Below are 23,228 nucleotides of genomic sequence, written 5' to 3' on the forward strand. Positions count from 1 at the left end.
AGGAGAAAAATTATTGCCTGCACGAAGGCAAGCAATAAATCGAGTTGTCGCAGATTATATGATAAATGTGCTTCAACAGACATCAAGAGGAGTATCTGAAAAAATAGCAAAAAATATTTGTAAGACATATCCGCAAACTTTTTGTATGGTACACGAACAATATATTTTAATTTGTGTTATTTTTTATACTCGCGCTTTTTCTCCGTACGCGAGCTACCGAGCGTTTTCGCTATTCTGTTGTTATTGCCACGAGTGGCTCGCGAGTGCGCGCGCTTTCCGATAGCGTCACTACCTGATTTCCGTCTTCTTGCTTGCATTGCAACACGTGAAATAAATAAGTTCTTTGTCGAAAAGTGCAATAAATATATTTAAAACTTAAGAGAAGTGTCTATTTCTCGGCCACGTCGTCCTCGATGCAATCTTCCGTGGACAACCGTGGATATCGTACGACAGTACGCAACAAATTATTGGTCCTTCGAGCCGGATAATCTAAAAATCCGAGCTTTTCGACAAAGGGACAACGAGGCTTCGCGACCAAGCGAGCAAATTCCTCGGCCCTCAGCAACAAACGGTGTCACGACCACATCCTTGAATCATCATCAAGGCGCTGCAACCAAGCAGCCTTCCGGTGCATTTCCATTGCGCCAACATTTTCCGGACATCTCGAGAACGACCACGAGTGAATGGAGGCGTCAACCGGACATCTCGCCAAACGCAGCCAATCTCCCAGCCGGTCGACGAGCATCTGTAATCCACCACAACACGCGGACAAGGATTGCAGGGCGACGGTCACAGGACCAAAGGACCATCGCGGGACAACGATTCAGCCATCTGGCGCGTGCCGGTAAGGGTAGTCATTCTATAACGGTGCCAATCCAAAATAATTCGTTCGATATCTCAATTACGTTCGATTCAAAATAGATTAAGATCCTGTCGTTATCAAAAAACAACGTGGAATTATTAAAAGTGCGTGCACGCGGATTAAAACATATGTAAATTCAATCGCTTCCGTGACACCAACGGTCATAGCTCAACTCGAGGAGCGCAAATTGAAATTAAACGAATATTGGTCGACATACAATGAGTTACAATCTCGCATCGAATTAATCGACGAAAATAAAGCTAACGATCGTATTAATTTCGAAGAGGCCTATTATTCGCTCTCTGCCAAAATTCGTGAGATACTCAACCCTGTGAATCCGTCGCGTAACGCAATAAGTTCTCCGTCCACCTCGCGCATGTCCGACCAATCAGATTCTCAGCTCAATGTTCGATTGCCCAAGCTAAATTTACCTACGTTTTCTGGAAGGTATCACGAGTGGTTCCCATTTTTCGACTCCTTCAATTCTGTAATACACTCGAATCCATCGCTCAGCAACATACAACGGTTACAATACTTAAAGGCCTCATTGGCTGACGACGCGTGCAATGTAATTAGCTCATTGGAAATTTCAGACCGAAACTACGACGTCGCATGGAATCTTTTGAAAGATCGCTACGATAATAAACGCGTTATCGTGCACACGCACATCAAGGCCATCATGGAATTGCCATCCATAAATAAAGAAAATGCAGCCGAGCTAAGACAGATTGCGGACGGGGCAACCAGACACATACAAGCTCTCCAAGCTCTCAAGCGCCCCACACAGCACTGGGACGATCTGCTCGTACATATCCTGGCTTCTAAATTAGACGCAATCACGCTACGAGAATGGCAAGCCTCATTGGTTGGCACGGATCCTCCTACATTCAGGCAGTTCAGCGATTTTATTACACACCGTTGCCAAATGCTTGAAGCTACGTGCAATACAATTAATGCCACAAGGGCAAATACTAGCAAGCGCACAGCGACCAATACAAAACGCCAAACAGTCTGCGTTGCCACGGTCAAATCCAAATGTACCTTTTGCGATGGTGAGCATGCCATCTACTACTGCAAGGATTTCTTAGCGTTGCCAATAGCAAAAAGGATATCAGAAACTCAAGGTCACAAGATCTGCAGCAATTGCCTAAGATCCTCTTCACACGCATCTAGCAAGTGCCCCTCTCAAGGTTGCAAAATTTGCAAGGCCAAGCACAACATGTTGCTGCACCAATTTGAGAATAAACCAGAAGAGCGTTCCAACAATTCGGATAGCCATAAGGAACCCGTCGCCACATCCCATCAAGCCGTCTTGACAACACACGCACGCAGTTCCAGTGATGCAAGGCATGTAATGCTATCCACTGCCGTAGTGGATGCCTTCAGTAAGGATAGATCTCCAGTAGCCTGTCGCGTATTGCTGGACAGTGGGTCACAGGCCAACTTCATTTCAAGGGAGTGCGTGAAGACTCTCAAACTACAACCGCAACCCTTAAATGTATCAATCTCTGGCATAAATAAAGCAACGACGAAATCTACGCACGCAGTCCAAGTGAAGTTGCAGTCACGCTTCAACTCATACAACGTAACCATCCAGTGCATTGTTACAGACCAAATTACCTGCAAACTGCCAACGCTCACTATGAAACGAGACGTTTATGATCTTCCTCGAAATCTAAAATTAGCGGATCCACAATTTAACGTGTCGGCGGAGATTGATGTACTCCTAGGAGCCGAAGTATTCTGGGACCTGCTATGCGTGGGACAGATTAAGCGATCCACTGAACATCCGACATTACAAAAAACACACTTCGGTTGGATATTGGCAGGCTGTCTGAGTAGCGATAAAAAACAAGCACAGGAAGTACAATCCTTCCATGCAACTATCACCAACACTCAGCTGCACGAACAACTGTCTCGGTTTTGGCAAATCGAAGACATTCACCATACCTCCGGATACACGGCCGAAGAAACTCTTTCAGAAAGACACTTTCTGGACAATGTATCCCAAAATTCAAAGGGCAGATACATCGTCAAGCTGCCAATCAAGGAATCAAAGGCCGTTAACCTAGGACAATCAAAAGACATCGCCTTAAAACGCCTGCTTCATTCAGAAAGACGTCTTAGCCGGAATCCAGGCCTAAAGATGCAGTACGTCCGATTTATGAACGAATACCTGACCTTAGGACACATGAAGCGAGTAGACGTGTCACCGAGCGAAGATTCAATGTCCTATTATCTACCGCATCACTGCGTGTTTAAGGGATCAAGGCAGTCGTCAAAAATCCGCGTTGTCTTCGACGCCTCGTGTAAAAGCAGCACTGGCGTATCCTTGAACGACGTCCTCAGAGTAGGGCCCGTCGTACAACAGGATCTGATGTCCATTGTTATGCGCTTCCGTACGACCGCTTATGTAATGGTGGCGGACATAATAAAAATGTATCGCCAGGTACTGATACATCCATCGCAGACATGCTTGCAAAGGATTTTATGGCGCAGTGATTCATCTTCGGACATTGGGACGTACGAGCTAGTCACGGTCACCTACGGTACGTCGTCTGCATCGTTCCTTGCTACAAGATGCTTGAAACATTTGGCAGAAAAACACTCGGCGGACTATCCAATCGGTTCCAGGCACGTCCAACGTGATTTTTACGTCGACGACCTACTCACCGGGGCCGACACGCTTCAGGACGCAAGGGCAGCTCGAGATGAGATCATATCGTTGTTAAAATTGGGCTCGTTTGAACTCAGCAAGTGGGCCTCAAATTGCCCACAACTACTGGACGCGATCGACGATCAAAACAACGGCCTGATTTCTATTCGTGATGGCGCAGACTCTCACATACTAGGAATACAATGGAATCCAATAACCGACACCTTTCATTTCTCGTACGAAACTGAAATGGAACACAACGCAGTATCCAAGCGATTCATACTGTCGAAAGTCGCTAGGTTGTTCGACCCGTTGGGTCTTCTCGGACCGACCATAGTTATCGCCAAATTGATCTTACAAGATTTGTGGAAATCAGGCGTGCACTGGGACGAATCCGTTCCACAAACCATACACACCTGATGGTCAACGCTCAAATCTCAGTTGAACGAATTAAACCAATTAACGATTTCCCGACGTGTCAAGTTCTCAGCAAGTCTTCAAGACCTACAAATACATGGTTTCTGTGACGCCAGTCAACATGCCTACGGAGCAAGCGTCTACATACGCACAAGAGTCAATTCTAACGAGTATAGGTCTGAGTTACTTTGCTCGAAGTCGAGAATTGCACCGTTAAAGGCTATATCGCTTCCACGTCTGGAGTTATCAGCAGCGTTATTGCTAGCACGCCTAATCGACAAGATACGAACATCAATAAACGCAAGGGACATTCGAACACATCTCTGGTCAGATTCAACAATAACTCTGAATTGGATCGCCTCATCATCGCGCAAATGGTCAGTCTTCGTAGCCAATAGAGTAGGAGAAATTCAGAGGCTAACGGAGCTCGGAAGTTGGCGACATGTTCCGTCTGCACAGAATCCAGCGGACGTGCTTTCTCGGGGCCTCAACCCTCGCGACCTAATTAATGCCACTTTATGGTGGCACGGTCCGGCCTTCTTGCAATTCGACGACACTTCGTGGCCGACCACTGAACTTACATGTTTTGATGACCAAGCGCCGGAACTAAGAAAGGTTTGCAACGTCGCTGCTCTGGAAAACGACATTGTTCTAAACATATTGGCCAAAAATTCTAAGCTGGAAAGAGCTTGCCGTATAGTCTCCTATTGTCTAAGAGCCTTAAACAAACACTCAAGACCACCCTCTTTATTAATATCGCACGTGGAAATATCAGCGGCTCTATTGCTAATGTGCAAAATAACTCAACGGCATTTCTTCCCTCAGGAATACAGATCATTGAGCAAGAATGAGACTATACCTACCTCTAGCAAGATCTTATCATTATCGCCGTTCATGGACGAACGCAGATTAATACGCGTGGGGGGCAGATTGAAAAACTCAGAACTATCCTTTGACGCGCGTCACCCAATACTCCTGCCGAGCAATCATGACTTGACGAAACGAATAATAATGAGAGAACATATAAGGAACATGCATTCGGGTACTCAAGCTACCATGGCCGCAGTCAGGCAACAATTCTGGCCTTTAACTTTACGATCCGTCACTCGAAAAATCATCTTAGGGTGTGTAAAATGCTTTAGAACAAACCCAACGTTTTCAGAAGCACCAATGAGCTCTTTACCTGCTAGTCGCGTTACGGTTTCCAGGCCATTCTCACATTGTGGATTGGACTACGCTGGTCCGATGATTCTGCGGGAGGGTAAGAAACGAAACGCGCGCAATCATAAGGCTTACGTCGCGATATTCGTCTGTTTCGCGGTTAAGGCAGTGCACATAGAGCTGGTGAGCGATTTCACTTCCGACGTGTTTATAGCTGCACTTAGACGTTTTATATCTCGCAGGGGAAAACCTTCCCACATTTATTCCGACAACGGAACAACATTCGTCGGTGCTAAAAATCAGCTCAACGAGTTCTTCGAATTTTTGAGCAAAAATCAAACACAGGCGGATGTAATACAGTTCCTTTGCGATCAACAAACCTATTGGAGCTTCATACCTCCCAATGCCCCTCACTGTGGTGGCCTATGGGAGGCAGCGGTCAAATCCGCAAAACACCACTCAAATCGGATTGTAGGCAGGGCTCATTTGACTTTCGAGGAAATGCAGACTGTACTCTGTGAAATAGAGGCAGTTTTAAATTCGCGGCCTTTGTTTGCGTTAAGCGCGGATCCGAACGACTTGTCGTATTTAAGTCCGGGTCATTTCTTGATTGGCACCGTCATAAATGATTTCCCTTCTCATGATTTAAGCGATGTTAATGAAAACCGTCTAATAAGATGGCAGCGAGTGGAGCAATTGAGGCAGCATTTTTGGCGTCGATGGAGTCTCGAGTACCTTCACTCATTACAAGCGCGATCGAAATGGAGAGTAAACAAGGGCACTCAACTGAAACCCAACCAACTGGTTCTTGTAAAGCAACTGGACCTGTCTCCATTACATTGGCTTTTAGGCCGCGTGCAAGAGGTTCACGCAGGGACTGATGACATAATACGTACAGCTACCGTAAAAACCGCCAAAGGGTTTCTTACTAGACCTTTAACCAGGCTTGCGATTTTGCCTGTCGAAACGCTTGACACTGTCACGGAAACTTCCAATCGTTCCACACCAACTTAGATTAGCATCAGCGAATTAATTAATAGTTTCTTAGGATTAAGTCATAGCGTTACTTATTTAGGAGACAAGTTAAAGGAAAGAGAGAAAGCACAGCGTTTTCTTTTGTATTTATCGCCACTTACTCATGTTAATTTACCTAATTGAAGGCGTTACCTTCAAGGCGGGCGGCGTGTATGGTACACGAACAATATATTTTAATTTGTGTTATTTTGTATACTCGCGCTTTTTCTCCGTACGCGAGCTACCGAGTGTTTTCGCTATTCTGTTGTTATTGCCACGATGGCTCGCGAGTGCGCGCGCTTTCCGATAGCGTCACTACCTGACTTCCGTCTTCTTGCTTGCATTGCAACACGTGAAATAAATAAGTTCTTTGTCGAAAAGTGCAATAAATATATTTAAAACTTAAGAGAAGTGTCTATTTCTCGGCCACGTCGTCCTCGATGCAATCTTCCGTGGACAACCGTGGATATCGTACGACAGTACGCAACACTTTTAAAGACACAATTGATAACCAACAGTGGGGCAGTGGCATTGAAACTTTGAGAATGCAAATATATAATTGCGTTCAATATATGAAACATACAAAAAATCGTACTAAAAGAGCATTAAGTCCAGATAGCGATACTGATCAAGAAGAGAGAAGAAAAGAAGCTGCCATATTACGGCGTCAGGATAAATATGGCTGCGTTGAATACGCACCTAGATTACTTTCTACGGAAGATCCAAAGTCACAGGAAGAAAAACGTCTTCGATTAATAGAACTATTCGCTGTTGTAGAAAGAGATACAAAAGAAGTAGACCAATTGATGACAGAAACGTATCCAACTCAACGAGGCGTCATTAATGAAAAGTTGAGAAACATTGAACAAATCTTAGTAGACTGGCCTTTTCTTAAAGAACCAGAATTTATATTGCAGCATAGTTCTATCTTACTGGGAAAAAACATTCATAATGTTTCGTCAGACTCGCTTAGCAAGAAAGTTAAGCCAATCCGACAATATTTCAAATTTTCTAAAAATTTACTTGATAGAAAAATGCAAGCGATAACTTGCATTATTAATGAATGTAAAGAGACTGCACAAGTAACAAAAGAGAATATGCCAAAAATACTAGTTATTTTTCCATTGTTACTTGAATATTTTGGAGAAAAGTCAAACTTTTTATTTAAAATAATTAGCGTAAGTTAGATTTTTTGCATTTCATGCTTGTATTAAAAGTACGAGATGATAATAAAGATTAATATCATTATTATAGATTGACAAAGCAGACGCAGATATTCCAGCAGTTGCAGATTCCGATTACCCTGTTTTAATTATTAGAGGTATTTATATTTACTTTCATAAAATAAATGATTTTCTTTCGTGTTTTATAGGAAACTCACTTTATGATTCTAACGCTACATGTAATGTCGTTATCGAAAGAAAGATAATGATTTTTTGCGATGACGTTCTCCAAGGAATTTTAATCAGCTTTTTAGCATATTATATATTTGGAATTTGCTATTCGAAAGAAGCTGAAAAGACATTGAAGTTTATCCAAAGGTAACTAAAATTGAATTATTTGCTATTACTATTTATACAATAGTTCATGATTTGTCAATTAATCTTTTGTTTCAATGTACTTCTTTTAGAGTCTTTTTGAATATTAATCCGTACACTGGTGGAAAAAGAAGTGTAAAAAGCAAGCGTAGAGGTAAAACGTTTGATACGGATGTATTCAACCTTGCAAAAGCTACATTATCTGTATTTCCCGATACAGATTTCGTGGAGGTACAAATCCCTTCAGATAAATAACATATACAATATTAACACCTACTATATTTTACTTTTTTTTAAATGTAATATTAAGTTTATTAATCTAATTTCATGACAATATAATTTGATAACATTATTAATGTAATTTCAATTTTATTTCAAATGTAATTAATGTTTATTAAAAATATTTATGTAAATATAAAGCTAAAATCTTATGTATTAAAAATAAGTTACAGGAGGAGGGAGGGGAGTTAACAAGTATTATCAGTTTTCTTGAATGTCTTACAAATATAAAAAAAAAATATAAATTCACAAATATTACGCAATTCAAGTGATGTTAAAACAGATTCAGCAAAACTGATATTTATTACCCCCCCCCTTCCTCCCCCTTCCTCCCCACCATCCCCCAGGATCCGTTATATGTATTAAAAGTAATTTACATGTACATTAAATAAAAGAAATCACGAGTATTAAAAGTAATGAACATGTATATTAAATTCAATAAAAGTATATGCATTAAAAGTAACATGCATGTTAATGAAATTTAAGATATCGGTAAATGAATATTCATATACAGTATTCATTAATTTTCATTTACGGGCTTGAACCAAGCTTCCTTTACATGTTACTTAAAAGTCATTAAGAAATTTCTAACAGTGTAGGCATGTCAAGAACGACAGTACATCGTGTCTTACGTGTTAACGGATTGCATCCGTTTCATTTTCAACGTGTGCAACAACAGTTGCCAGGAGACAGACAACAACGTATTAACTTTTGTGAAGGTATTCAAATAATCATCAACTTAGTATGTTTATAATGCATTTAGCGTATAATAATCATGATTAAAATATGTACAGGATTTCTCGCTCAATGTCGGCAAAACGTATCTTTTCCCGATTTAATCTTATGAACGAATGAAGCTACATTTACACCAAACGGTGTATTTAATTCACATAATTTTTTACATTGGGCGGAGGAAAATCCTCACATTATACGCGAAGGAGCATTTCAGTACAGATGGTCCATCAATGTATGGGCAGCAATAATCGCGAACCAAGTGGTGAGTGTTAATTGTAAGAGTGACTTTTTCTCTGCTGCCTTTTTATTACAATATTTTTATAACACAATTTATACAAATATTTTAACAATTTTTTAACAATAATTAAAAATTTTTAGATCGGTCCGTATTTTTTTCCGCCGCGTTTGAATGGCAACATTTACGCGGAATTTCTGGAGAACAAATTGCCAGTGCTTCTTGCTGATGTGCCCCTACATGTACGAGCACAACTTATTTATCAGCATGACGGAGCTCCTGCGCATTTTCACCGACGAGTTCGCGATTTTTTAAATGCTCGGTATCCCGAAAGATGGATTGATCGAGGTAGTCCTATTACCTGGCCGCCACGGTCGTCAGATCTGAACGTACTAGATTTTTTTGCATAAGGTTACATAAAAAATCTAGTCGAACACTGTCGTAATGGTACAGAAAATGAGGCACGTAAAGCTATTGTTGCGGCCTTCAATACCATTACGCCAGACATGGCGCATCGTGCAACACGCGATATTATTCGAAGAGCCGAATTATGCATTCGAGAAAGAAAACGGCATTTTGAGCAGTTTCTACATTAAACAATGAGAGTGAATTAGGCCTATTGGGGAAATCACTATTAAAAAAACGCACTGTGCTATCTACCGCAAGGTAGTGTGGAAACGATAGCGCTTTGTTGAAAGAATGAAAGAAATTATTTTTCGGCGTGCGATATTGAGTCACAAATCGTTCGTTTTTCATACATGCACATACGCATGTATGCACAAACATATTGTACATTTCCTTGTGTCATTAAATTTTATTTCAATTATTATAAAATAATAAAGACAATTATTCAAAACAAACGTCTAGTGCGATGCGCTGCTCGCCGCTCGCGCGTAGCCATGCCGCTTGTAGTAAACAACTCCCCACGCGCTTAGCAGCTGTGATCGCTGGGCGGTCCTATCTCGCTACGCGCTTGTATTCGGTCATTTTTAATAATTAATATCTCTTTAACCTTTGCGAAAATTGCAAAGTGGTAGAAGACTTTTTAGCTTAATTTGGTCTGCTCTACCGGCACACGAGCGCTTTGTTAAAAGAAACGGGACACCCTGCATATACATACATATGTACATACATAACAATTTTTTATAATTTCTCTGTTATTAGCATCTGTAGATGTAAGCAATAATACTGAAAATATCTATGATAGTATGAAAAAAAAAGATAGTTTGTCAACAGATGCAACCAATATTGCTGGCAAAAAATAATATATTTTGCTAACAGATGTAACCAATGTTGCTGGCAAAAAAGAGACAATACTTTGCCAACAGATGCAACCAATATTGCTATCACATCTTTAACTTCTACAGTTCAGTTTGGTATGTCATTTTATAAAATGTTTTAGTGTTTTGTTTGTTAAACTTTGTAGTAATAACATCTAAAAGTTATTTATAAAGTAATTCCTTTTTTAATACTATTTGTAGATGATAATATTAGCAATAATACTATTAGAAACATCAATAATATTATTTAAAAAAAAGATAATATTCCAATAGATGCAACAAATATTGTTGATATATCTTTGGCTTCTACTTCTGGCCAATCTGCTAGGTTATTTATTTCTAACTTACATTTAATATGATATTTTTAAGTATTTTTGATATTTAATAAATACAATGTTTTATTATTTATTTTTAGTATTTAAATTGTAAAATGCTATCTTTATAGTTCAGTAAGAAAAATTGTTTCAATTATTTGGTTGTTTGTTCCTCATTATATTCGTTTTATATTTTTATAAGGGCCATTTTAAATATTAAATTCCTAGTGTTATTAGTTGTTCTACAGAGAATATTGCAATTGCTAGTGACCATTAAACAACAAAATGACGATTTAATGAAAGCAATACGTAATAAAAATCATACTGAACCGACTAAATTGATACCAGAAAATATACCAGTCAAATTGCCATTAACATTAAATAATCATATTTTAAGATTAGAAGAAAATTTAAAAAATAATGACAATTTGTCAGTTTTGGTAAGTTTAACAAAAAGAGAAAAGAAAGATATTTTTTATATACTTTTTATTTTATTCTGTAATAACTTATGACGGTAATAGTATAGCTAGGCGGGTTCTAACTTAGGCATGTGAGGGGGGTGCGGGGGAAGAGGGGGTATCGAATTACGCTGCGTCAGCACTTTTCGAGGGGAGGGGGGTATCGGATTACGCTGCGTCAGCATTTTTAGAGGGGAGGAAGGGTATTGGATTACGCTGCGTCAGCACTTTTGGAGGGGAGGGGGGCATCCGATTACACTGCGTCAGCACTTTTGGAGGGGAGGGGGTTATCGGATTATGCTGCGTCAGCACTTTTGGAAGGAAGGGTATTAGATTACAACTCTTTGAGGGGAGGAGGTATCAGATTACAGCACTGTGGAGGGGTATCAGGTTACACACGTTTACAATTGTAAAAGCGCAGCATCAGCACTTTTGCGATGTGTATATCAGATTACACAAGATTAGAGGGGACCACATATTTTACAGATTACGTCATCACTTTTTAGAATTTGCAGGCGCCATTTTGCGCCGTCAGCACTTTCGGCACCATTTTGCGTTGTTACAAGAATGATATCATCACTATTTTTAGCAGCAGCCACGTCAGCATTTTTTGACGCCATGGTTGCCAGATTTCTTTATATTTAGTCAGCACTTTTAATAGTGCCGTGTGCAAGCCCATAGCAACAGGCTGCCACGTTAGCATTTTGGGCGCCATTGTTGCCAGATTTCAATGTTTTAATCAGCATTGTCAGCATTTTTTAAATTAATGTCGTGTGCGAAAAGCGGGTATAAAAAGTTCGCGAAAAATACAAATTATCACAGTTGTTCAAAATGGAGACGGAGCGTGATCTCACCGTTCGAGCTGCAAACATTAAAACGTTGGGAGAGTTCCTCCCATGGGACTACGAGTGCGACGAGTACCTCAATATATTGAGGGAAAAATGTCGCAAGAAACAACGCACCGGACTAGTAAATTCTTTGGTGGCGCAAATAACACGTCTAGAAGGTGTAAGGAACACCCTGCATGAGCGATTCATGCTCATCGGTGCTGGATATAGAGCAAAGAAAGGATTCACCTGGAAAGAAATCGAGACGGCCTTTAGAAACCGTATATTAACCGGCGCAGTTATTAATTCGGACTATATCGAATCTCGTCAATTTTTGGAACAAATAAGAAGTACAATCATCGAGCGGATCCACAGCGTCATGGTGGAATATGGCAGTGTCAAGATCAACTCCATGTTCAACGGGGAATTTATCGCAGGTGATAAGACTGCCGTAAAGACCATCGCCACAAAAAACCGTGAGCTATTTCCCACATCTGATCTAAACGAGTGGTACACGAAGCATGTGGTTGACGGCATCCTGACGTCTCTGGAGGAATTTCAAGAACGCAATAGTGGATAAGCGTTGTCACGTATCTTAAACCTCACCATCAACGTCAACAAGTTCAATCCTCTGCATGCGGGATGCTACATTGAATTACCACGGGAAATTATGCTCAAATGCGCGGTGGTCAACGTGCAATCCAGAGACAATGCATGTTTCGCGTGGGCAGTCGTCGCTGCGTTACATCCTGCGAAAAAAAATTCATCAAGAACAATAGAATACCCACACTATTCAACAGTACTGAATTTGTGCGGTATCGAGTTTCCCATGACGCTTCCACAAATCTCAAAATTTGAAAAATTGAACACCATCTCCGTAAACGTATTCACAACCGAAGGCCGCTCGATCATTCCTCTGCGTCTCACCGACGATAAAAAAGAGAAGCATGTCAACCTGTTCTACGTGCCTGGAAACAATGAGGCACACTTTGTATATATCAAGGATTTAACGCGGTTGATGAGCTCGCAACTGTGCAAGGAAAAACGTAAAAAGTACATTTGTGATTGGTAAGTAAAAACGCATTTATATAATAATTCAAACTTTATTCGCAGTATTAATTATACAAATTGTTACAGGTGTCTACACTACTTTCGGACGAGCGAGAAATTGTCAGTCAACAGCGTCGACTGCGGGAAGATGAACAACTGCGCCGTCATTCTTCCCAACAAAGACAAGTGGCTGACGTTCCGCAACTACAACCCACGGAAGGAGCGGCTCCCGTTTGTAGTGTACGCCGATCTGGAAAGCACGCTCGAGAAGGAGGAACAAGATCATACAACCTACGCCTACCAACATCACAAGGCGTTTAGCATAGGATATTATGTAAGTTGTACATACGATAATTCATTATCTAGTTTTAAGTCTTATCGCGGTGAGGATTGCATAGCATGGTTCGTCAACGAACTCCACGATTTGGCGCGCCGTGTGAAAGCAATCCTTACCATCGTCGTCTCCATGGCGGATCTTACGCGGGAGGAATCGGAAAAATTCCATAGCGCTGTTAATTGTCACGTGTGTGAAAAACCGTTTGCACCGAAAGATATGCGGGTGCGCGATCATTGCCATTTGACCGGGCGTTACCGAGGTCCCGCGCACTCGTCGTGCAATCTAAATTACAAAGACTCCCACGTTATCCTCGTAATATTTCACAATTTATCCAATTACGACGCGCATTTCATTATTAAAGATGTCGCTAACGCCTTTGAAGGCAACATTGATTTACTGCCGCTGACAAAGAGCGATACATTTCTTTTACAAAAATTGTTAAAGATACGGAGGATAAAAATTTCAAAACTTGCGTCAAATTACGTTTTATAGATTCGTTTAGATTTCTCGGCACCAGTCTCGAAAAATTTGCATCTTATCTGACAATAGATGAATTAAAAATTTCACGTTCCGAATTTAGTTATTTATCCGCGAAAAATTTCAATCTTCTTACGCGCAAAAGTGTGTTCCCCTACGAGTATGTCGACAGCGTCGACAAGCTCCGGGAGACTTGCCTATCTCCGCGCGAATTATTTTACAGTTCGTTGATTGGTGAAACGGTATCCGAGAGTGATTATGCTCACGCGACAAATGTTTGGCAAACTTTTTCGATTGAAACTTTAGGTCAATACAGTGATTTATATTTAAAAACAGACGTTCTTTTGTTGGCGGATATTTTTCAAAATTTCCAAAACACGTGTATCAAAAGTTACGGTTTAGATCCTGCTCAGTATTACACACTACTGGGATATACGTGGGACGCCATGTTGAAGCACACGGGCATCAAGTTTGAATTACTCACAGACATCGATATGATCATGTTCGTTGAACGCGGTATACGCGGCGATCTTAGCCAATGCTCCAACAGATACGCTCGCGCAAATAATAAATACATGCCATCGTACGATCCATTGAAACCATCATCGTACCTCATGTACTTTGATGTAAACAACTTGTACAGCTGGGCAATGTGTCAACTGTTGCCCTATGCCGATTTTCAGTGGGTCGAAAATGTCGCGAGCTTTGATGTAATGTCCGTAACATCCGATTCGGCTATCGGTTATGTATTGAAAGTCGACCTTGCATATTCGATGAATCTTCACGACGCGCACACTGACTTACCGTTCTGCCCGACGCGCGATAAGCCGCCCGGCAAGCGGGAGGTCAAGTTACTCGCTACGCTGTGCGATAAGCAGCGATACGTCATCCACTATCGTAACCTGCAACAATGTATTCGACACGGGTTGCAGGTTACAAAGATTCATCGAATATTGCAATTCGCGCAATCTCCATGGCTTCGAGGATATATAGAATTAAATACACAATTTTGGACACTTGTGAGCAATAAATTCGAGAAAAATTTATACAAATTGATGAACAACGCGGTTTTTGGCAAAACTATGGAGAATGTGCAAAATCATATGTCACGGATGTACGACTCGTTACACAGTGTGAGGGACGATACGGAGCGGAGGCTGTGATCGCCAAACCAAATTTTCATAGCCGAAGCGTGTTTTCGGAGAATCTAATCGCCGTAGAATTGCGGAAACTCGAAGTGAAATTTGACAAGCCGATCTACGTGGGTATGTGTATCTTCGACATATCCAAAATCTGCTTGTATAAGTTTCACTACGAATACATGGCATCTTTATACCGCGACAATTGTAAAATTATGTACACCGACACAGACAGTCTGATATACTTTCTACAATGCGAGAACGTATATCACGATATGAAACGCGATCTTTCAAAATTTGATACGAGCGATTACTCCGAGGACAACGTTTACGGTATACGGCGTGCGAACAAGAAGATACCGGGTCTGATGAAGGATGAGAACAACGGCGCGATCATGACGGAATTTGTCGGACTGAGGGTGAAAATGTACGCGTTGAGAGTCACCTACCAAAAAGGCACCAAAAAGGTCAAAGGTGTAAAAAAGAGTGTAGTCGCCAGACTACAGTCCGAACTATAACGTTCGACGATTACACTCGATGCCTCAACGATGATATCGAGCTTACGCGGCGTCAATCGTGTATCCGATCAAAGATGCACGAAGTGTACACCGTGTCAGAATCGAAACTCGCGCTCAGTCCGTACGATGATAAGCGCTACATCGTATCCGGTTCCACCGACACTCTACCGTGGGGACATTATAAAATACAATTGTAGTATTAGTATTTATGTATAGTTTATTATTATGTTGTATATAGTTTATACATTATATTATTTATATTGTTTATACACTAATATTTATGTATAGTTTATATATTATTTAATAAATAACACCATTGCAGTACATGTATATAATTGTTTATTGTACAATAAATATATTTTTATTACAATACATTGTTTTTATTTATCCAAGAGTTGTGCGAGGAATCCAATCCTAACCATTTTACAAACACCTCATTATCCTTTCGACGCAACACCTTCTCCACGAGATAAACATCGGGTTGAGTGGTCTTGAGCAATTCGTGTTCGTACAATCCTCCGGAGATCGGATTTCCGCGTGAATCTTTAATAAAATATGTCACGGGATTGGTTCGTTGCACCGCGACAATCTTAAATACGTCCGTAGACCAATTTGGCGTGTACCCTTTCTCGAATATAGTCTTGAATTTGCTGACGCGCACCGGATCGCCCACCTTGAATTTCGCTGGCGCGGCAATCTTTATTCTACTGTATACCGTGGACAAGAGTCTCTTTGCGATCGCGAGAGTGACATCGATCGGTCGCATACCAATAGTTCGATGTTTACGATTATTGTATTCCAAGACTAATCGCGGTAAATCATCGATCCATCTATATGATCCATTGAGCGTAAAAACTTTCCACAACTCGTTCTTTAGCGTGCGGTTGAATCGTTCCGCGACCGAGGCCTTCATAATTGAGTATGTCGAGTAATGATTGATGTCATGTTTCTCGACAAGTTTCCGAAAATCTCCGCTGTAAAATTCTTTTCCTCGGTCGGTTTGCAAATTTTTCGGAGTTCTTTCGTTATCTCGAAATATCGTGGAAAACGCCTCCGCTGCTTCGATTCCACCTTTGGTCTTTAGCGGAATGGCCCATGCGTGTTTACTCAACACATCGATGACGGTTAGAATGTACTTGTAGCCGCTGTTAAATCGCGAGTACGGTCTCATCTAGACTACGTCAGCTTGCCACAAGTCATCGTATCCTTTTACAACAACAGATCTACGTTTAAAGTTTCTTCTCGCTGGTGCGTGGAGTTCATTCACGAGCATCCTCTTCTTCAAACTAATATCGCTTTTTATTTTGATTCTTTCAGTTCGTTCTTTATTATTTCATGAAGATGCATAATATTATTTGTTAAAACACTATGAAAATCTTTAATCTCTTGATTAATCATTTGCTTTATTTGATTCATCAATTCCACATTATTCGCAGCAATTTTTCTGTTGGTTTTGGATATATCCTCATTGATGTAAGCCCGCAGATCTGTAATTTGCTTTTGCAACGTTTCAAATTTTGTGTGAATGTAAACATTGCTATCCTTCCTCCAGTTCTGTACAGTAATCTCCAAATTTTGAAGTTTTAAAAGCACTTCCCGTTTGGAATTTTCGCAAAGTGAACGATATCTATTTATACGATTGTCCATGTCGTTACTAATAGTCTTGAAGCGATGATCCAAGTGTTGCTTGTTCACAGCATTGCTATCGGCTTCGGGGCTGGCGAGACGTCTAATTTTACGTGACTTGGCGTTGAAAACTTCGCCATCCACGCAGAGACAATTTTCACGTACGTAATTTCTAAAGACTCCACCGCTCCACCGAGCTTCTCCTCTCTTTGCGTCGTTTTTTACAAGCTGTATTCCAAACTTGTTGATAGACATTCCTGCAGCATTGCACAAGCGATACTGACATTAGTTGAAAGGTGGTGCTCAATTTATAATCAGACCCGCTTCACGCAGTTCCTCGATTATTGATAGAAACTCGTTGTCGTGAGCGTTGTTTCCAGCCTGACGGAAGGCGTCTAATAATCGAAGACGATCGACCAATTCATTCGGATCATCCCAGTGCACATAATCGACCGCTTTGTTGGTCACGGTCATAGTCTGCGGTGTATCGTTTCGTCTCGTGCTACACTCGGGTAACGCGATATTGTGACGAGCTATCATACCTCCACCTCTTTTGTTGAAATACATTAGAGGTGCAATGATATTTGTATACTTGTATCCTTTATTTCCCAAAACCGATAAAAGCATGTTATGACCGCATCTGTGAGCACTGGTCACCAAAAGTATGCTCTTGTATTTTTGTTTGTCATCCTCCGTATATATCGCATCGTCGGGAATTCTTTTGAATATCAATTCAAACAGACCGGGCGTACCCGCGTATATCACATTGTCCACAATTATGTTATCATTTTTATCGATGTCAAAGCGCTTGTCCCCAAACTGTGTACCCTCATTGTTAAAGTACACTCCGTAAACTTGATCCGTCTTCTTATCACCGCTCAAGAGCGCTCCGATGTACTCTTGCCCCAGCGGGCCTAGTTGACCGTACAACGCTTCTCGGCCATCGGACATTTGCATCGTCCGTCTCACAGATGTTACGAAAGATGGGTTCGTTGTTTCGAACACGCTTTCAATCGATAAATTTGTTGGTGATTCAAATGTCAATTTTCGCGGTTGGAGCGGAGTCGAGGTCCGTATTGGTGATGAAATACTCGATCGCATCCGCTTGCTCTTTTTCTCGCTGCTCAACTGCTTCCGTTTGTTGTTGTAGTTCGATTCATTCATAACCTCAATATCGAAACTAGGTATAACCGTTGCATCCGTGATAACCGAATCATCGTCACCGCCAATGTTCTCAGCGATTTGTTTCAACGGTTCGACGATTGGTTTAAAATGCTTCTCCAAATCCGCCTCCTCCACCATCCTTCCAGTCTTCAACGCCCGATGCTTCTTGCGGATCGATTCGCTCGTACGAGCAATCTCCTTCGCTAACCTTTCCCGCTTCTCGATATCTTTCGTGTCGAGCATCATCATCGACGTTTCGAGAACAACTAACCACTCTGTGGTACCGCGAACTCGTTAAAACCACGTCTGTATCGTCCATCACCAAGCGTACTATCCTTGTCTATCACAAGAAAGCCATACTTGTGTTGCCAACATGCGCGACACAATGTACTGAAATCTTCGTACGTCATGTCCGTATTTACATGCTTGTTGTAGATATGTTTAAGGTTGGTACCATCTTGCTTGAATAAAATCAACAGGTTCGCGTTGTCGCGTACAAGATGTTTAGGTATCTTCGCGTACGTTTGACACAGATAGAAGCAATCGACTTTGGAATGACGACCCATTGCAAAGTATTCCCGTATCGCATCCTGCTTATCGCAGGCTATGTCATCAAAGATAAATATAGAATTTAATAGCGCCTCGCTCGGAGGTATCACAGTACAATTATCCGAAAATGTAAAGTAATCGATATCATCAATCAATCCAAACAATCTTTCGAGATACTGATATTTCAGCTGCTGTAATGATTTTGAGTACACGTACACGTTTTCAAAGCACACACCGTGCGGACTTTCCAACAGACTCAACATTACGTTTGTTTTACCGCAATTCGAGGGGCCGCAAATGATACCGCGTATTGTGTTTGGTAGCATTTGACCGTGTCTGGATGCACAAGCCCCTCCCACCCGCATCTTATCGTCCATGTTTTTTACACGAATCGTGTACGGTTGTCGGACAAACTTCATTTTTACTGGTTGACGTTCGACGGGTACCAGCTATTTATAGGTGCGCGCGGCTCGAACATTCTTCAGTTGGAAAAATGTTTTTCGTACTGGCGGACGATATTTTACTTTTGACGGTCGAGGAGTTACGATTTATACCGAAAGTGATTCTTCTGCTAGAATTTGGTCGGTACGTGGAGCAACTGTGGCAGAAACTTCCTGAACATTTAACGGAGAATCTATACTTAGATTATCTATACTTAGATTATGACTTATGCCGATAATATCACTCTCATTTTTAGTTCCATCGAAATGATGGCGCTTTCGCGTCGGAGTTCGTCAGGCACTCCAGCATCCTCTTAATGAATGAAATTATACTGCTTATATCAGATGTTTACGCATTGACGTTATGCGCATCGCATGTCAAATTTTTCAAAGAAGATGAATTCAAGCCCTTGCATCGGTGTTTACATTTGTTTGAACGATTTCTTCATGGCTCGTCGAATAAGGATCATTTTATAAACCGACGAATAAACATGGGCGGTAGGTGGCCACCACGGGTATTCAGCGACAAATAAACGTCAACACCAACCTGATTTGCAGCCATTAAGTTGCTCAATGAGCCTGACATTAATTTCAAGCTCGTTGCTGATGCGGTAAGCTATATCAACGGATGTAGTTAATGAGCAAGCGATATTTATCTCGCAATTAAATCGTTCGATTTGTCCATAAAACTGCTAAAACCAAAGCTCTCTATCGCCTCGCGTCATCTACGAAATGAATGCTATCAAAACCAATGCTATCAAATTCGATGGTTTCCATAGTTCTATTCTATTTCGATCACTCGTGGAATAAATCAATGCGTAATTTAATAAAATTATTAACAATTTTTTTGTAAAATTTTACTATTGTTTGTAGATTCTCGTTTTTGTTAATTTTCCAAATAATATTATATAAATACACACAGAATGTCCATGTCCAATAATATTATATAAATACACACAGAAGTCCATGGAATGGACTAGATCGGATTCTAGCACTTGTCGTGAAGATAGAAAAAAATGATAGAAGCAAAAGTTAAATGGTATAACATACAAATTTTTTATATCAACTCATTCTTTTACCCCTATTAAGCTGCACCCCCCACCATCGCAAAATCAAGTCGCACCTATCAATTAATTCAGTGCTAATTATGTGCTAATTTGCTGCCGCAGTCCGGATATTGTTTTGTTGCTCTTACCGTTTAGCAGAAATTCATATTTAAAGTGGAGGGGAGGGGGCAGCTTGACATTAAGTTGGCCCCCCCTATAACAAAAAAAATATATAAAGTGCTCGAGTCAAAAAATCATTTATACTAGAATTTGTTGCTATTTTGTTGCTCTAAGATAGCGTAAAAACATTTTGAAAAAATTGTATTATTTACAGTAAATGCAAAGTGTCGTATAGTGGTATATACTGGTATATCTTAAATACCATAAAAATGCAATTTTTTCGAAATGTTTTTACGCTATCTTAGAGCAACAAAATAGCAACAAATTCTAGTATAAATAATGTTTTGATTAGAGCACTATATATATTTTTTCCGCTATGGGAGGGGGGCTAACTTAATATCAAGATAGTTCACTTAATACAAACATCAATTTTTGCTAAACGGTAAAAGCAACAAAATCCGGACTACAGCAACAAATTAGCACATAATTAGCACTAAATTAATAATAATAAATTAATTAAAAGATGCGAATTTACTTGACAATGGTTACGCTGCACCATGTCATGTACATGATCTAAATAAAATTGACTAAAAGAAATTTGTTGCTCGTATGATTTCGGTACCAAATTAATGTACAGACTCTGTACTATCAAAATATATAAGAAACTGAATTTGTTGCTACATAATATATATACAGGGTGTCTCATTTAACTTGAGACAACTAAATATTTCGAAAAATAAGCATTGTACAAAAAATGTCCCAAATAAACTTTTAATATTATCAAGGGGGACGTCTGCCTGTGTAAAAATTAACCCGCTCCCACCGCCTCTTGGGGGTGGAGCGGGTGGCAACTTTGAAATTTCAAATGGGAACCCCCATTTTTTATTGCAGATTCGGATTCCTTGGAAAAAAATACGTAAGTTTTGTCCAAGACATTTTTTCGAATCGTGATAGATGGCGCTGTAATCAGTGAAAATTAGTTTTTGCCATTTTCTCTCACCATCGGGGTGCTTTATTTCGGTGAGTCCCCTCGCCTCTCACTATTCAATTACAATAAATGCTCGAAATGATGATCTTCCATTTCAATGCATTTATTAACTCGAGCTTGGAATGCTTGTACACATGTAGAAAGTGTATCTGGCGTTATTTGTGCGCAAGCATATCTAATACGTTCCACCATGTTTTCTCGAGTATTTGGTCCTTCTGTATACACTTTTTCTTTAAGGTAACATAAAATTATTTCAACTTTCAAAATTATTTCAAAATTATTTCAACTTTCTCCTCTAAAGATAAATAATCTATTATTTATTTATTTGCTGAAATCCATTATTTGCTGAAAATACTGAAAAGGAGAAACAAAATAAATGAAAGAAATTAAGTCAGAACAATTCTTCAATAACTGGATTCTTTAAATTTCAGTCAAGTAAATTTCAGTAATACGTACGCTAGCTACTTGTTTTTTTACGGACGCGTTCTTTATTTCAGCAAATAAATAATGGATTATTTATCTTTTAGGAAAAAGTTGAAATAATTTTATGTTACCTTAAAGAAAAAGTGTATACAGAAGGACCAAATACTCGAGAAAACATGGTGGAACGTATTAGATATGCTTGCGCACAAATAACGCCAGATACACTTTCTACATGTGTACAAGCATTCCAAGCTCGAGTTAATAAATGCATTGAAATGGAAGATCATCATTTCGAGCATTTATTGTAATTGAATAGTGAGAGGCGAGGGGACTCACCGAAATAAAGCACCCCGATGGTGAGAGAAAATGGCAAAAACTAATTTTCACTGATTACAGCGCCATCTATCACGATTCGAAAAAATGTCTCGGACAAAACTTACGTATTTTTTTCCAAGGAATCCGAATCTGCAATAAAAAATGGGGGTTCCCATTTGAAATTTCAAAGTTGCCACCCGCTCCACCCCCAAGGGGCGGTGGGAGCGGGTTAATTTTTACACAGGCAGACGTCCCCCTTGATAATATTAAAAGTTTATTTGAGACATTTTTTGTACAATGCTTATTTTTCAAAATATTTAGTTGTCTCAAGTTAAATGAGACACCCTGTATATGATAAATTTCATTAATTCGTCAAGTTCTAAAAGATTCTTAGTATCGTCACATAGTTCTTCTTTTTGTGTTCAATTATTGGCCTTGAATGTGAAATAACTGGGTCTGAAATAATCAACAGATTCTAAATATATTTTCGTTATTTTTCGAGACATTTTTTGAGAATAATTTTCCCTGTAATTTCGAAAACATTTGTGATTCGCTTCTTGGGCATCTTCAGATAGTTGACCTATTGGTACAATTGAATATTTTATTACAGCGCTTCCATGAATCAACAATTTGTGCACTGTTATTGGCATATAATACCATGGATACAGCAAAACAAAGTTTTGCAGTATCAAAAGCATAAACTTGAAATTTCGTCACGTCCACTTCTTTCCATTGGCAATTGCTTGTAGTACAATTGAAAATCAAATTATTAGATTCTTATCCAGGCCTGCGATTTCAGCTGACAAATTTGGATCAACGAAGAATTTTCTGGCAGTATTGCCATTGTTAGATGTATCTGTTCCTTGTTTTACAACATCAATTAATAAACCAATTTTGGTTCCTCGCATGCAGTCTAATAGATCGAAAACTTCAAAATCTCAATGGAAGACATAAAAAAAATGCAGGAGTTGAGAAGTAATCAACAAATGATTATTTTTATTGTAAAGAAAAATTTGAAATCTGATGCGGTACAATTAATTTATAATTTTTTTACTTTATTAAAAAATTTATTAAAAAATTAATAACTTTTGTTTCCTCCATCATTTTTTTATATAAAATTGTTAGTCATAATAGTGATTCAAAACAAAGTGTAGTTTGCGTCAGATTTCGCGATTAAATTTGAAAACTTAAAAAAAAAATAAACCAGTTAGGCGCTACTAGCCGCATCGAACTAACATTAATTAGAAATTTTTTGCAAAA

At 39.8% G+C, this 23,228-nt stretch overlaps 3 protein-coding genes and 1 pseudogene across 3 annotated transcripts; all 4 read left to right on the plus strand.

Moving 5' to 3' along the window:
- The first annotated feature begins 683 nt into the window (after nucleotides 1–683).
- On the plus strand, nucleotides 684–3,938 carry LOC105677352 (uncharacterized). The gene is made up of 2 exons (XM_012375925.1): nucleotides 684–844; nucleotides 1,310–3,938. The coding sequence occupies exons 1-2, from the start codon at nucleotides 684–686 to the stop codon at nucleotides 3,936–3,938; spliced, it is 2,790 nt and encodes a 929-aa protein (XP_012231348.1).
- Nucleotides 3,939–4,056: 118 nt separating this feature from the next.
- LOC136997894 (uncharacterized) lies at nucleotides 4,057–6,110 on the plus strand. The gene is made up of 3 exons (XM_067349296.1): nucleotides 4,057–4,111; nucleotides 4,155–4,312; nucleotides 4,761–6,110. Exons 1-3 carry the CDS (start codon nucleotides 4,057–4,059, stop codon nucleotides 6,108–6,110), a joined length of 1,563 nt encoding a protein of 520 aa, XP_067205397.1.
- A 2,418-nt stretch (nucleotides 6,111–8,528) lies between these two features.
- On the plus strand, nucleotides 8,529–9,493 carry LOC136997895 (uncharacterized; annotated as a pseudogene).
- A 3,112-nt stretch (nucleotides 9,494–12,605) lies between these two features.
- On the plus strand, nucleotides 12,606–15,297 carry LOC136997896 (uncharacterized). Its single transcript, XM_067349297.1, has 4 exons — nucleotides 12,606–12,844; nucleotides 12,914–13,160; nucleotides 14,054–14,572; nucleotides 14,773–15,297. The coding sequence occupies exons 1-4, from the start codon at nucleotides 12,606–12,608 to the stop codon at nucleotides 15,295–15,297; spliced, it is 1,530 nt and encodes a 509-aa protein (XP_067205398.1).
- Nucleotides 15,298–23,228: the final 7,931 nt, after the last annotated feature.

The sequence above is a fragment of the Linepithema humile genome, chromosome 2 (assembly GCF_040581485.1).
Source record: "Linepithema humile isolate Giens D197 chromosome 2, Lhum_UNIL_v1.0, whole genome shotgun sequence".
In the NCBI taxonomy this organism is placed as follows: domain Eukaryota; kingdom Metazoa; phylum Arthropoda; class Insecta; order Hymenoptera; family Formicidae; genus Linepithema; species Linepithema humile.

Excerpts from the sequence above, each read along its gene's own strand:
- LOC105677352 (XM_012375925.1), top strand. The coding sequence starts at position 684 with ATGGAGGCGTCAACCGGACATCTCGCCAAACGCAGCCAATCTCCCAGC. Across the intron at positions 845-1,309 it reads CAGCCATCTGGCGCGTGCCG|GTATCACGAGTGGTTCCCAT; the intron begins GTAAGGGTAGTC and ends GTTTTCTGGAAG.
- LOC136997894 (XM_067349296.1), top strand. The coding sequence starts at position 4,057 with ATGCCTACGGAGCAAGCGTCTACATACGCACAAGAGTCAATTCTAACG. Across the intron at positions 4,112-4,154 it reads GTCAATTCTAACGAGTATAG|GCTATATCGCTTCCACGTCT; the intron begins GTCTGAGTTACT and ends GCACCGTTAAAG. Across the intron at positions 4,313-4,760 it reads GCCTCATCATCGCGCAAATG|GAATACAGATCATTGAGCAA; the intron begins GTCAGTCTTCGT and ends TTCTTCCCTCAG.
- LOC136997896 (XM_067349297.1), top strand. The coding sequence starts at position 12,606 with ATGACGCTTCCACAAATCTCAAAATTTGAAAAATTGAACACCATCTCC. Across the intron at positions 12,845-12,913 it reads AAAAAGTACATTTGTGATTG|GTGTCTACACTACTTTCGGA; the intron begins GTAAGTAAAAAC and ends AAATTGTTACAG. Across the intron at positions 14,573-14,772 it reads GTATTCGACACGGGTTGCAG|TGTGAGGGACGATACGGAGC; the intron begins GTTACAAAGATT and ends CTCGTTACACAG.